The sequence below is a fragment of the Bombina bombina genome, chromosome 6 (assembly GCF_027579735.1).
Source record: "Bombina bombina isolate aBomBom1 chromosome 6, aBomBom1.pri, whole genome shotgun sequence".
In the NCBI taxonomy this organism is placed as follows: Eukaryota; Metazoa; Chordata; class Amphibia; order Anura; family Bombinatoridae; genus Bombina; species Bombina bombina.
In genome coordinates, this window is record NC_069504.1 from 892,187,050 (window position 1) to 892,202,628 (window position 15,579).

General features: G+C 38.4%; 1 protein-coding gene across 2 annotated transcripts in view; it reads right to left on the reverse strand.

The window, feature by feature from the left end:
• The window catches only part of ZFAND6 (zinc finger AN1-type containing 6), a 99,784-nt gene that overhangs the window by 17,282 nt on the left and 66,923 nt on the right, over positions 1-15,579 (reverse strand). For both annotated transcript variants that reach the window (XM_053718461.1, XM_053718460.1), the window contains exons 2-4: positions 8,059-8,226; positions 7,756-7,861; positions 6,934-7,016 (exon numbers count right to left, since the gene is read on the reverse strand). In XM_053718461.1, the coding sequence (XP_053574436.1) occupies positions 6,934-7,016; positions 7,756-7,861; positions 8,059-8,215 (346 nt within the window). In that variant the 5' untranslated portion in view covers positions 8,216-8,226. The remainder of the gene's footprint in view (positions 1-6,933; positions 7,017-7,755; positions 7,862-8,058; positions 8,227-15,579) is intronic.

Sequence of the window (15,579 nt, forward strand, 5' to 3'; positions counted from 1 at the left end):
CTACAATAGGGTCACAATCATCCAGAGTCGCTAAAACCTCCCTGAGCAATAAACGGAGGTGTTCTAGCTTAAATTTAAATGCCGTCATATCTGAATCTGTCTGAGGGAGTAACCTTCCTGAATCAGAAATCTCTCCCTCAGAAAGCAAATCCCTCATCCCTACCTCAGAACATTGTGAGGGAGTATTGGATACGGCAACTAAAACATCAGAAGGCTCAGCATTTAACCCAGAGCTACTGCGCTTCCCTTGCAACCCTGGCAGTTTAGATAAAACCTCTGTATGGGTAGTATTCATAACTGAGGCCATATCTTGCAAGGTGAAAGAATTAGACGCACTAGAAGTACTTGGCGTCGCTTGAGCGGGCGTTACTGGTTGTGACACTTGGGGAGAACTAGATGGCAAAACCCGATTTCCTTCTGTCTGAGAATCATCCAATGCCAAACTCTTATAAGTCAAAATATGCTGTTTGCAATTTATAGACATATCAGTACAAGTGGGACACATTCTAAGAGGGGGTTCCACAATGGCTTCTAAACAAATTGAACAATGAGTTTCCTCAATGTCAGACATGTTGAACAGGCTAGTAATGAGACAAAAGAAAAAAACGACGGCACTACTAGTGCTGTGTCCCTAATTTAATTCCTATCCCTCTTGTTGTCAGAGAGGGAAAAATATTAGGGTATGTACTGTGGGACTTAGGTGCTGTACATCGGAAGAAACATACTAGAAAATACCAATTGCCTTGGCTGTTGAGTGCTATTTATGTACATTCTTTCAATTGCCAAGGCAATTGGTATTTTCTAGTAATGAGACAAGCAAGCTTGGAAAACACTTTATTTAATGAAAAAAACACAATTTTCAAAAACGGTACTGTGCCTTTAAGAGAAGAAAAAAAAGACATACACAAACTGCAAAAATGCTTAAAATTGCCTCAAATTTTCCGAAATTTTTACAGTACACCCACTAAGTTATAATAAGATTGCACCATAAATATCTAAGCAATATATCCCCTAATGAAAAAACTGGAATGACAAATGTCTAAAACCGGTAAAAAAAAAAAACTTTCAGCACCTTGCCACAGCTCTGTGGCCCTACCTGCCCTTAGGGAACGATTCTGTGGGAATAAAGCTTCGATTGGGCACCAGAAGAGTACCAGGACCTCTGGATACGTTGCTTGCCTGCATCAACTAAGTGCGCAACTGAGGCGCGAAAATAGGCCCCGTCCCTCTCACTCGATGTTGCTGGGGCCTACACAAAAACCTCTTTTTGAAAGCCATGTGGGTTATAAAACCCCTTCAATAAGCCAAGTGTATCTCAAACATATGTCCCATAATAATAAAGACCATACTCCCAAAAGACACAAACGTTTGCCCAATGTATTATACACAAACTGAGTGCCCATAAGATTAGCCCTGTATGTAAACTAGTAATGCCCCTTGTATAACTAGGATTACTGCTTACCCTTCCCCTAATGGGGATACTGTCAGCCTTTCTGAGTTAACACAGTCTCTGCAGAAAAAATGACTGAACATACCAAAAATGACTGAACATACCAAAAATGACTGAACATACCTCATTGCTGTATAGCAAGAAACCGTTCCTCACACTGAAGAAGTTTTCCTGTACTCCTCAGCTTCTGTGGCAACAGCAGTGGACCTTAGTTACAAATGCTAAGATCATCATCCTCCAGGCAGAAATCTTCATCTATGTCCTGCCTGAGAGTAAATAGTACAACACCGGTACCATTTAAAAATAACAAACTCTTGATTGAAGATAAAATAAAAACTAACAGTTTAACACCTCTTCGCTTTACCCTTCCAGCTTAGAGCCAGCAAAGAGAATGACTGGGGGTGGAGTTAAGGGGGGGAGCTATATAGACAGCTCTGCTGTGGTGCTCTCTTTGCTACTTCCTGTTAGGAAGGACAATATCCCACAAGTAAGGATGAAACCGTGGACTCAGTACATTTTGCAAAAGAAATTAGATTTTCACTATTCCAAAACACTAAAGGGAAGCTTGCTGGCATATGTGCCTACCAGCTTTATATGTTGTTGCACACATTATCTGTCAACCAATCATATCGGCTGATGTAGGCATGTGTGTATAAAACCAACATGCCAACTGACAGACAGGCAAACTCCTCCAGATTTAGAGACAAAAAAATAAAATAACCCCACACACAATTTATACTTACTGTTAAATGTCTTTCTTTCAGGATAAGGGGAGTACATAGGTGTCCATAACATGTGGGATATATTTCCTGCCACTAGGAGGAGGTCAAGAACATTCACAAGAGCTTTAATCCCTCCCACCAACTCTCCAAACTCAGTTTACGTATAGACGAGTTGTGGAGAAAGATAGAAAGGGTAGGAAAGACAGAAGGTAGGAAAGACAGAAAGCAGGGTTAAAAAAGGTACAAATAAGAACTATCACCCATCATCCTGAAAGAAACTTATCAGTAATTATAAATTGTTTTCTTTCTTAAGATGAGGAGAGTCCATAGGTGTCTATAACATGTGGGATACAATACTAAAGATGAGTCCATGTTAAGGACGGGCAGGACAAAATGGCAGTTCCTATTTGCCAAACACTGTGGCCTGAAGGACTTTGCTGCCAAAAGCAGCTTGAGAAGAAGCATAAATATATATTAAAAAAAAAAAAAAAAAAATTATGAAGACCAAGCTGTCTTGCAAATCTGTTCCAAGGAGGCGACTTTTTTTAAGGCCCAAGTAGTAGTTACAGATCTAGTAGAACGAGTAGTTTTTTGGAGGCGGTTTTCCCGCAACCAAGTAAGCCTTAGAAATAGTCTGTTTTAGCCATGATGCCAAGGCCACCACTGTAGTATTTTCAATCTTTCTGGGATTGACTAAAGTCTTCAGTAGCCTGAAGATAGAACTACATCCAAATTGTGAAGTAGGCGTTGCTAAGTGTTAGAAGGATTTGGTCACAGAGAAGGAACAATTTCCCAATTAATATTTTCTGAAGACACTACCTACGAAAATCATATTTATAGTTTGGAGAATTGCTTTAATCTTTAAGAAAAATCAAGGAGGGGAGATCAGAAGACAGGGCAGATAATTCAGGAACTCTTCTAGCAGATGAAATGGTGTAAAAGCCTTTCTGAAGGATACCATTCTGGGGGTATGAGCAGTAGTCAGAAAAAGAGACGGAGCTTGGGCCAAGATATCGTCCAAATAAAGAGCAACAGAGATTCGCTAAGCTCTGATCACTGCTAAGAGACCCCCTAAAAAACTTTCGTGAAGATGCAAGAGGTGGGCCACAAATAGGTAATGCTTGTTGAGAAAAGCAATCCTTAGAAACTGGAAATGATCTTTTAAAATCTATAGTTGTCATAAATTGACCCTCCTGAATTGGAAGCAAGATGGTACGGATTATTGAATTTTGAAAGCGGGTACCCGAACAAATTTGTTTAGAGTTTTTAAGTCCAAAATAAGACAATAAGTGCCTTCCATCTTTGGGACAATAAAGAGATTGGAGTAGAAACCCTGACCTTGTTGAGATAATGGAATAGGTTGGATCACTCCCATATCATCCAAGTATTAAACACATTGAACAAAAGAAGCCGCCTTTACAGGATCCTATGGAACGTGAGTAAGCTGAAACCGTTCACGTGGAGGTCTGATGTTCACGCAAATTCCTGATTTGAGTTGGGCTCTTTGGTCTGTTTTTAAAAACAAGAAGATTCTGGTTTCCGGGAAGCTTTGGAGGATTTAGACTTCTGGTTGGAGGGGACTTTTGATATTTAGGGGAGTGAAAGGAACAAAAACGATTAGTTTCTTGTCCTGAGAAAGAAAATCCTCCTTTCTACCCACCAGAGACAGTTTTGATAACAGAATCCAATTCTGACCCTAAAGGCATCTACCCTTCAAAAGAGACTGATAATTAGCATATTCTTAGAAACCATGTCAGCTGACCAAGATTTAACTCATACAATTCTCCTTCTTAAGAAAACAGCAATGAACATCATTTTGACAGCAATTTTAAAGCTGTCAAAGACAGCATAACACATTAAATCATTAGCCATTTTAAAGGACTTTAAGGCAGTTGGTAATATCGTCAGAAGATTGAACCATCTGAAAAAGAGAATCACACCAGAAGGACCCTGTAGCAGCCACACAGCTGGATTGCAACAGCAGGTCTAAGCTGAAAAGCCAAATAGCTTTCTAATAAAGGAGATGTACGATCTATTGGATCCCTAAACGAAGAACTATTCTCCATAGGAATAGCAGTGCGTCTAGCTAAGGTGGAAATAGCTCCATCAACCTTATGAACTACTTCCCAGGCTGTTAAATTCTTCTCTGAAAGTGGATAAGTTTGAAGGTGCAGAAGAAATGCCTTGTTTCTTCCATTATTTGGCTACATAGTCTGTAACAAAGTTTGATGCTTCAAACGCCTTAGACACCTTAGACAGAAATTTAAAGACTTGATTCAACTTATTTACAGGTTTGGAATCCTCTGTATTCAGTTCTGATAGTTGCAAGGTATTCAAAACTTCCTGAAGTAGGCAGCAGATATGGTCCACTTTAAATCTAACGTGGAATCAGCCTCAGGCATAAGATCAAGGAGACTTCACCCTCAGAACCAGACAGTGACTTAACCAAGTCAGAATGTTGTAAGGTTGGTGGTAACTGAGCCTGTGGGATAGGACCAGCTAGATCTTATTTTTGCTTACTTGGTTCGGGGATAGCCGCTAAAATCTGTCATGGTCTTTTGAAGACTGGATTTAAACTCTGTAGAGAAGTCAGTGGAATCGCCCTGGCCACAAAAACAGACATAGGAAATAATTTTCTGCCAGGTGTCATACTGACAGGATTATGGATTGTGAATTGGAGATGTGGAACACAATAAGCACATAACTGGTTAATTTGGTCCACTGGAACCGTTTTGCATAATAAACAGGGAAAATGAACTGCAGAAAGCTTTTGGAAAGCAGTATGTTCCCTAGGAGCTCCTTCTAATGGGTCAGTCAAATTAAATGGAGGTACAGACAGGGCTGTAAAATAATCAAAACTGCAGGTAATTGGAAATAACGATATATTCCAAAACTTTATATTGACAGTGTATTTGTACAGCCTATAAAATAAAAAAAAAAACAAGACCTCAGAACCCTAGAAGAAAATAAATAAATTTAAAAAAAAAAAAGAATTTCACTCAGAAATTTCTTTTTTTATTACCCATTCCCTCAGCAGCTATGAGTGTACTCACCCATCTCCTGGACATATAAAGGATTAAAACTGCACCCAAATAGTTTGTAACGTCTGGAGAGACAGGACCAGAGAAAATGTTCAGTCACTTGGAGATCCTGTGAGGGAGAGAGAAAGGGAGCCAAAGCGAGGGGGCGGAGCCTAAATCTGGAATGATGTGCAGGCTTAAAGGGACACTAAACCCACATTTTCAGGTTGAGAATATAATTTTAAACAATATTCAAATTTACTTCTATTATCTAATTTGCTTTATTTTTTAGATATCCTTTGTTGAAGAAATAGCAACGCACATGGGTGAGCAAATCACACGAGGTATCTATATACAGCCACCAATCAGCAGCTACTGAGCCTATCTAGATTTGCATTCCAGCAAAGGAAATCAAGAGAAGGAAGCAAATTAGATAATAGAAGTAAAATAGAAAGTTGTTTAAAACTGCACACTCTTTCTAAATCATGAAATAATTTTTTTGGGTGTTATGTCCCTTTAAGGAATGTGAAAAGAAGCACTAAACACACACCATACACATTATATTGAAAAAAAAAAATAAAAAAAAAAAATGTATACCCCTTATTGTCCCCAACCCAAACCTCATCCATCATGAGATGAACCACTAACTGCATAATCAAACAGCGGTTTTCTTAAAGAGACAGTGAAGCTTTTTTTTTTAAAAAAAAAACCAAGGACTAAACATACTGAGGGCTGCTATGGGGTAATAAGGCAATGGGGGGGGGAGGCGGGGATTTTAGCTCTGAAATCCATATTTTTTTCTGTTAAATACATAAGTAAAGCGCTGTGTGTAACGGCTGAGAACCACCAACTATACAGTACCTATACAAGGCGAGTACTATGAATAGTTCCTAGGCTGTGTTTAGTGACCGAGTCACTTACTTGGAATGCAGAACCCCTCCACTGTATCTTAGCTTGATGAGGCCTTTCTCCCTCACAGAATGCTAATCCAGTAGAGAGCCCATCCAGTGCAAGTAAGGATACTGAAGAATCCTTGCGGATATACCAGCAACCCCTCAAGTGGAGGCTAAGAGACTGTGTCCCTGTGACTCCTGAGGGCAATTATAGCTGAGAGATTTACCAATGAGAGTACTGACATGCATAAATTGAGGTATTCCTTTACCCCTGCTTCACTCAAAATATTGGAGAAATTATGCTGAAGTCTTCCCCTGAGTGAAGATGAAGAGGGGTACTGGGTCTCAAGTCAGGTCTGAGCTCCCAATAAATAATTAGATGGAAAATAAAATCTTGCTTGCAGTGCACTGCTCTCAAACTCTCGTCTTGGAGGCCAAGAACAAACTGAGTGGGGAGAGGGATTAAAGCTCTTGTGAGGGTTCTTTACCTCCTCCTTGTGGCAGGAAATATATCCCACATATTATGGACATCCATGACCTCTCCTCATCTTACAAAAGAAGTATATATATATATATATTTTTTTTTACATTCCTAAAAAATAGTGTGCTAATACAGGCCTTTTTTTTTTTTTAAATATCCCTTTAAAATAAATCAGTCCCCATGATGTTTAGAATATCCATTTTTCACATGAACACATTATACCTTTACTAACCTAAAGAACTTTCTGCTATTGTGTTTAAACCAATCATGTTCACCTTCTAGAATTTAGAACACTACACACAACAAACCTGAGCACAATGAGATGACAAACAGCTGCCAACTAGCTAGCAGCTTAATAGGCACTCACCTGCTGTTTCCTTTGTTTCTTCAGTTCTACTCTCCGTACTTTCAGCTTGTGAAGAAGATACAGATTCCAGGAGTGGTGATGAGCTAAACAAGGACATTTAAGAAAAATAAAATCAGACTTTGACAGGTGTACCAATCAAAATGCTTTAACTCCTTAATGACCGAGGTTTTTCCCAGTCTCTGTGCTTAAACGACAAGCTATTTTGGCATTTTTGCTCACTATTTGTTTTACCAATAGTGCACCGTACATATTATACACCATATTTTAACAGTCAAACAGGCCTTTCTAGTGATACCCTATAGGGGTAAATACATTTTTTGCAGTTTTCCATTTTTACAAAACTAGCGTAGCTAAAGAAAAATACCTACCAATGTTTTGTACATCACTGAACTGCCTTACTCCTAACTGGCTGTCACAGTGATTGTATACACATTAAATGTCATTTTTGAAAGTTACGGTACTTTTCCTGGCTAGCCTCACATGCAAGCATCCAGCAGCAGCATGAGATACGCACTGATCACAGCGTGTATCTCATGAATAGAGGCACCCCTCTGACAAGCATGGGATCACAGGGACACCCTGTCCCTACGATTGCTAGCTTAGGGTGCACTACCTTACTAATGAGGCATGTAGAAATAGCACGATCACGCTGACAGAGGCAAGACAAGCACAATAACAGCCCAGGAAACAGCCGCCATACAGTGTATGGCTCTGGTCCTTAAGGTCTTTAACGACCAGTGCCGCACCTTCTACGGCGCTGGTTGTTAAATGGTTAAAAGCTCAGTCCAGAATAAACAGGAGGGAAGATTCTTTTTTTCTAACCTGGATTGGCTGGTTTGTTGGGGTTCATTTTCTGATGTCTCCGATGACTGCGAGCTGTCTACACTGTGTGTGGATGAGGCCTCCACACCACTTGCCACTGATACAACTATATGGAGAGAAAAAAATGTATGTTCTAAAACCAACTATGATACACATGCCTAAATTAGACTAACAATGCCAAATGTAGGGTTCTGAACGGCACCGCACTTATAAAAGAGATTGTATATGCAGCATTGTACTGCATGCTCAATAGAAGGTAATTATATTAATTCATAATAGTTATTTACATCAATGTGAAGTTACCTGGAGGGCTGCTCCGTCCACCACTGTTCTGCTTCTGAAGATGCTCCTTGTAACATACAGAACAAAGCCCATTTGTTCTGGGATTGCCATAGAAGCCACAACCGTTAGAACAAAGCAGTGGCCCCTGGCTGTGGTTGGTCTCCTGCGCCATATTCATCTACCATGCAACTGTAAATAAGCACAGATTCAGGTAACGGGCATAAATTTTGTTTTCAATTTTAGCACAATTTACACAGCAATATAAAATCACATTGAACTTATTTTGTTTTATCAGATTTTTTTTTATTCAAACCAGATTCAAAGTGATGGTAAATCCAAGCGTATAACAAACGCTAGGATTTACCATCACTAAAAATCGAGTGGAATTTAGCACCTTTTGTTTTTTTATCATAACATCACTTAAACTCACCCTTTCTGTGCATACAGAATACTGTCAGTTGACACGCACTGCTATTTGCACAGAGGTGCATACATCACCTCATTGAAGGAGAGCGATGTGCTGTGGCGTCTAGTGCCGCTGAGTTAAGCACTGTGCAACGGCACAGAAAGGGTGAGTTTAGCAGCCTTTTTTAAATTTCTCATCATTTAACTTCTACTTGATTTTTAGTGATGTAAATCCTAGAGTTTGTTAAACGCTTGGATTTACCATCACTTTAAGATATTGATAAGATGCATTATAATCCAAAAGGTTATTCATCCTGAAATAAGGATTTATTTTTAATCATGTAGCATTAGGCTGTATATTAATGGCTGTAATGTAATTGTTTTGGCAAACCGATTCCATGTCATACACTCAGAGGTTTCTGTAAGATTTCCTATATAAAAAAAAATTACCACCACATATTCTTGGTTTTGTAGTTCTCACAACCGGGAACTTATTTCTGCAGACACAACATGCCTCCTCTTCACAGCAAAAAAACACAAAAAAAACCTATGCACACAGAATCACGGATTACTAAATTTCAAGAAGCTTAAAAGGGACATTATACACCCCAAAATAAAAAAAATTGCTAATTAAATAAAATGTTTGATTTAGAGAAAGTTTGTAATTAACATGCATAAGATATTTTGCTTCTAAAACTGTTAAAAGTTGGAAGAAAAGCAGCATATGAATACGGACGTAATACCCATTACTTATACAACTAAGGTTTTTACCTCCCTCCCTAAGTAGTGTGCTTACAGACAGCCGTCATGCTGGAGCCGTTTGTTTAAAGGGAGGTTGTTTTAAAAAAAATAGATAATCCCTTAAAGGGACAGTCGACACCAGAATTTTTGTTGTTTAAAAAGAAAGATAATCCCTTTATTACCCATTCCCCAGTTTTGCATAACCAACACAGTTATAATACACGTTTTACCTCTGTAATTATCTTGTATCTAAGCTTCTGCTGACTGCCCCCTTATTTCAGTTCTTTTGACAGACATGCAGTTTAGCCAATCAGTGCTCACTCCTAGGTCACTTTACGTGCATGAGCTCAATGTTATCTATATGAAACACGTGAACTAATGCCCTCTAGTGGTCAAAATGTATTCAGATTAGAGGCAGTCTTCAAGGTCTAAGAAATTAGCATATTAACCGCCTAGTTTTAGCTTTCAACTAAGAATACCAAAAGAACAAAGCAAAATTGGTGATAAAAGTAAATTGGGAAGTTGTTTAAAATTGCATGCCATATTTAAAACATGAAAGTTTTTTTTAGGACTTGGCTGTCCCTTTAATTACCAATTTCCCAGTTTTGCATAACCAACACAGTTATAATTATACATGTTTTACCTCTGTGATTACTTTGTATCTAAGCCTCAGCAGACTGCCCCCTTATTTCAGTTCTTTTGACAGACTTGCATTTTAACCAATCAGAGCTGTCTCCATGGTAAATTCACGTGCATGAGCTCAATGTTATCTATATGAAACATGTGAACTAATGCCCTCTAGTGGTGAAAAACTATCAAAATGCATTTAGATTAGAGGCGGCCTTCAAGGTCTAAGAGATTAGCATATGAACCGCCTAGTTTTTTTGGACTTGACTGTCCCTTTAATGGGCAGTGTTTTATGCAAATGTAGGAAAAGCTGCAGATTCAATTTACAGACAAAGCAGCTACTTACTCAGCTACTCTCTGCTGAGCTCCGTTGCAAGTCTGCTAGTATGTCACTAAATCTTCCCTCCTCCGTTACCACGGCAGTTTATTAGATTATGCAGACACCGGAGGGGAAGTCTCACATACTGCTCTGTGCAATATGAGGAGATGGTTACACAGAGCAGTATGATGTGATCTGAGATGTCATTGCAGAAAATACAGCATGTCTGCAGAAAGTTTAGGACACATGCAGTGACAGTTGGCTCTTTCGTTTTTCAGCACTACTCTGCACCAGGCTGTTCTCTATAAACAGCACTGTGCTCTGGCTGCACTGTGTAAAATTTCCTTAACACAGTGCATCCAGAGCAAAGTGCTGTTTGAAGTTAACAGTCAAATATGGAGCATCACTGCAAAGCAGCAGTGCATTTATGGTTGACTGGTTCTCAGATTTTTTTTCACAAGACCATTGTAAAAACTTTAAAAATAACTATGTTCTCCAATTAACTAACACATTGCAATATTGAACTGATGCTTTAGTGTATCTGCCTAGTTTACAATTTTATTTTCAAATGATCTGCAAAAAATTTTCACTAAAAAAAAAGGTCATTGAAGAAAGTGGAGAAAAGTTCTGCTTTTGGGGTCACCAACATTTAAAAATATTGGCTAAAATATTGCTATTCTGTCAGTGACATGGCCCCCTCAATTTTAAAATGATAGCCTTTAAACAGAGGAGGGCTCAACAACTTTTAGCAACTGCTAAGAGATCCACTGGAATATTGATATATATTATACTACATACATAAAACAAAAAGGATCATCTTGGGGTAGGTGAGAATATTTATGTTTAAATGATTTTTATTAACATTTTAACACAATACAATTAATCTTGCATTTATTCAAAGTAACATCGTTTTCAGTTATTCCTTAAATCTCTCTCTCTTGTGTAGTTGTGAAGTCCATGAGAAATATCTATGGTGATCCTTGGGAAGGGGTTCTCAATGGTGTTTAGCGTTCCAATAATCTCAACTCTCTCAATATTACTGGGTCAAATTACAAAACAGTCTTTTTATGAAGGAGAGGAATTCCTCTCATGTTTTAGTCCAGTATCACCAATAACAAAGTGTTACATGTCTTGGAAGGACTGTCATATAACACACAACAATAAAACAATCATATAACTGTTTATAAATAAGAGGGAAAAAATTAAATATATATAAACCCCCCCCCCCCAAAAAAAAACCCATTTGTTGTTCGAGTCATACTCGCTTTATATGTTGTAATTCAGATATTATTCTCTCTTTCTCCTATGTGTTCCTGTTCTACGAAGGGTTTCCGATCCTATCTCTCTCAATGTGTTTCCTAACCTCAATCCTGTGTTACTAAAGTTTCCTATTGCACCTTATCTATATTTAGAATCCCCCCCCAAAAAAATTTTGGAACGATTCTATGTTCTCTAGTATCCATAATGCGGCTTCATATGCCATGTATGTTAGTTATAACTTATTTTGTACCTATCTATCCAGGAGGGACTTTCCATTTTCTAGTATTTTGCTATACAAATTCCGGTTACTGTACATTTGATCCTAATGAATGTAATAATGGATTTGTTAAATCTTCTGATAGGTGTGTGCAGTAAGACCTGAGAGGCCGTAAGACGTACCTCTTCCTCTAAAAGCTGGCTAGTTAGAGTTGACTATTTCCCCCACAGCCCTCTTATCCCATTACATTCCAAGCACGCCTGTTTCGTCATTTTGTAGAGCTCCAACAGATTCGGCAAGGCTAATAGGTACATATATAGCGCTGTGGAATCTGTTGGCGCTCTACAAATACCAAATAATAATAATATTTTTATTATTATTATTAAGTGGTGGGAATGTAATGGGATCAGAGAGCTATGGGGGAAATAGTCAACTCTAACTAGCCAGCTTTTAGAAGAAGAGATACGTCTTACTGCACACACCTATCAGAAGATTAACAAATCCATTAATACATACTTCACCACAGCCTCTTAGCATAGTTCTAGAGCCTCTTGTGGATATACGAGTTGCCTTCACTGGCGTGACATACCAACAAAATGCTATTTTTATAAAGTTTCTCGTTGATCTGCACTCAGGAGACCTTTGCTATATGTGCTCAATAGTTTTTCCTATTTTGATTCATCTAGGATTATTTCTAGACTTCTCTCCCATTTAAGCATAAGCTGCGTTTTGGTATTAATGTTGGCTGTCTGCAACGCTATCTATAATTGAGAAATTGAATGTTTTGGTCTGGTGTTGGATGTTAACGTTGTTTCTAGTCTAGTTCTGGGTTGGTCTGGAATCTGATAGGTATTTCTGTATAGATAAAGATAGTTGAAGGTAGAGGTACCAATGTAGTTTGGTGAGAATATTTATTCTAGCACAATGATCAAAATATCCTTACTCATCCAGGAATTCTTAAAAATCTCCACTAGACCCAGACGAGTAACAAAATTTGACTTTTTTTTTTTTTTTTTTTTTAAAAATAGGAAAGTATATAAACCCTAAAACATTCTCTTGTGATTCAGACAGAGCATACAATGCTCATTGCATTCTGTGTTGAAGCGATACTTAGATGGGTATCTGGAGCAGTAACACTACAGGAAGAAGCCCTGCCATCTAATGCTCTTGCAAATGGATAACATTCATGCTAAACTGCTGCCGCATAGTAGGGAAAGACCGATATCGTTTTTTCAGGGCCAATACCGATACAGATTTACCACCTTTCAGGCCAATAACAGGGGCCTATATTCTGTACATTTAAGGTTTTGAAAAATCAACTAAAATTTCTACACAAATCTGGTATAAACTGAACATGCTTATTAAAATTTTAAACATTAAAAGTAAACAACTGGGAAAAATAAGGTGCTTGAAAATTAACCTATCAAATTACTTCCCAAAACATAGAAAAATGGCATAAATCCCTTTTAAACTGCACTCTGATATAAAAACACAATTTATGTAAGAACTTACCTGATAAATTAATTTCTTTCATATTGGCAAGAGTCCATGAGCTAGTGACGTATGAGATATACAATCCTACCAGGAGGGGCAAAGTTTCCCAAACCTCAAAATGCCTATAAATACACCCCTCACCACACCCACAATTCAGTTTAACAAATAGCCAAGTAGTGGGGTGATAAAGAAAGGAGTAAAAAGCATCAACAAAAGGAATTTGGAAATAATTGTGCTTTATACAAAAAAATCATAGCCACCTGCCAATATGAAAGAAATTAATTTATAAGTTAAGTTCTTACATAAATTATGTTTTCTTTCATGTAATTGGCAAGAGTCCATGAGCTAGTGACGTATGGGATAGCAATACCCAAGATGTGGAACTCCACGCAAGAGTCACTAGAGAGGGAGGGATAAAACAAAACCAGCCATTTTTCGCTGAAATTTTTTTATTCCACAACCCAAAATATAAAAGTTTATTCTCATAAATGAAAAGAAAAACTTAAGCAGAAGAATCAAACTGAAACAGCTGCCTGAAGAACTTTTCTACCAAAACTGCTTCCGAAAAAGCAAATACATTAAAACGGTAGAATTTAGTAAATGTATGCAAAGAAGTTGCTGCTTTGCAAATCTGATCAACTGAAGCTTCATTCTTAAAAGCCCACGAAGTGGAGACTGATCTAGTAGAATGAGCTGTAATTCTCTGAGGCGGGGCTTGACCCGACTCTAAATAAGCTTGATGAATCAAAAGCTTTAACCACAAAGCCAAGGGAAGAGCAGAAGCCTTCTGACCTTTCCTAGAACCAGAAAAGATAAAAAATAGACTAGAAGTCTTCCTGAAATCTTTAGTAGCTTCAACATAATATTTCAAAACTCTTACCACATCCAAAGAATGTAAGGATCTCTCAAAAGAATTCTTAGGATTAGGACACAAAGAAGGGACAACAATTTCTCTATTAATGTTGTTAGAATTCACAACCTTAGGTAAGAATTTAAATGAAGTCCGCAAAACTGCCTTATCCTGATGAAAAATCAGAAAAAGATTCACAAGAGAGCGGATAATTCAGAAACTCTTCTAGCAGAAGAGATGGCTAAAAGAAACAACACTTTCCAAGAAAGTAGTTTAATGTCCAAAGAATGCATAGGCTCAAACGGAGGAGCCTGTAAAGCCTTCAAAACTAAATTAAGACTCCAAGGAGAAGAGATTGATTTAATGACAGGCTTGATGCGAACTAAAGCCTGCACAAAACAATGAATATCGGGAAGTTTAGCAATCTTTTTGTGAAATAAAACAGAAAGAGCAGAGATTTGTCCTTTCAAGGAACTTGCAGACAAACCTTTATCCAAACCATCATGAAGAAACTGTAAAATTCTAGGAATTCTAAAAGAATGCCAAGAGAATTTATGAGAACACCATGAAATGCAAGTCTTCCAAACTCGATAATAAATCTTTCTAGAAACAGATTTACAAGCCTGCAACATAGTATTAATCACTGAGTCAGAGAAACCTCTATGACTAACCACTAAGCGTTCAATTTCCATACCTTCAAATTTAATGATTTGAGATCCTGATGGAAAACGGACCTTGAGATAAAAGGTCTGGCCTTAATGGAAGTGGCCAAGGTTGGCAACTGGACATCCAAACAAGATCCACATACCAAAACCTGTGTGAGGCCATGCTGGAGCCACTAGCAGCACAAACTATTGCTCCATGATAATTTTGGAGATCACTCTTGGAAGAAGAACTAGAGGCGGGAAAATATAATCAGGTTGATAACACCAAGGAAGTGTCAATGCATCCACTGCTTCCGCCTGAGGATCCCTGGACCTGGACAGGTACCTGTGAAGTTTCTTGTTTAGATGAGATGCCATCAGATCTATTTCTGGAAGTCCCCACATCTGACCAATTTGAAAAAACACATCTGGGTGGAGAGACCATTCTCCCGGATGTCTGACGACTGAGGTAATCCGCTTCCCAATTGTCTATACCTAGGATATGAACCGCAGAAATTAGACAGGAGCTGGATTCCGCCCAAACAAGTATCCGAGATACTTCTTTCATAGCTTGAGGACTGAGTCCCACCATGATGATTGACATATGCCACAGTTGTGACATTGTCGGTCTGAAAACAAATGAACGGTTCTCTCTTCAACAGAGGCCAAAACTGAAGAGCCCTGAGAATCGCACGGAGTTCAAAAATATTGATTGGTAATCTCGCCTCTTGAGATTTCCAAACCCCTTGGGCTGTCAGAGATCCACAAACAGCTCCCCAACCTGAAAGACTTGCATCTGTTGTGATCACAGTCCAGGTTGGCCGAACGAAAGAGGCCCCTAAAATTATACGATGGTGATCTAACCACCAAGTCAGAGAAAGTCGAACATTGGGATTTAAGGATATTAATTGTGATATCCTTGTATAATCCCTGCACCATTGGTTCAGCATACAAAGCTGGAAAGGTCTCCTATGAAAACGAGCAA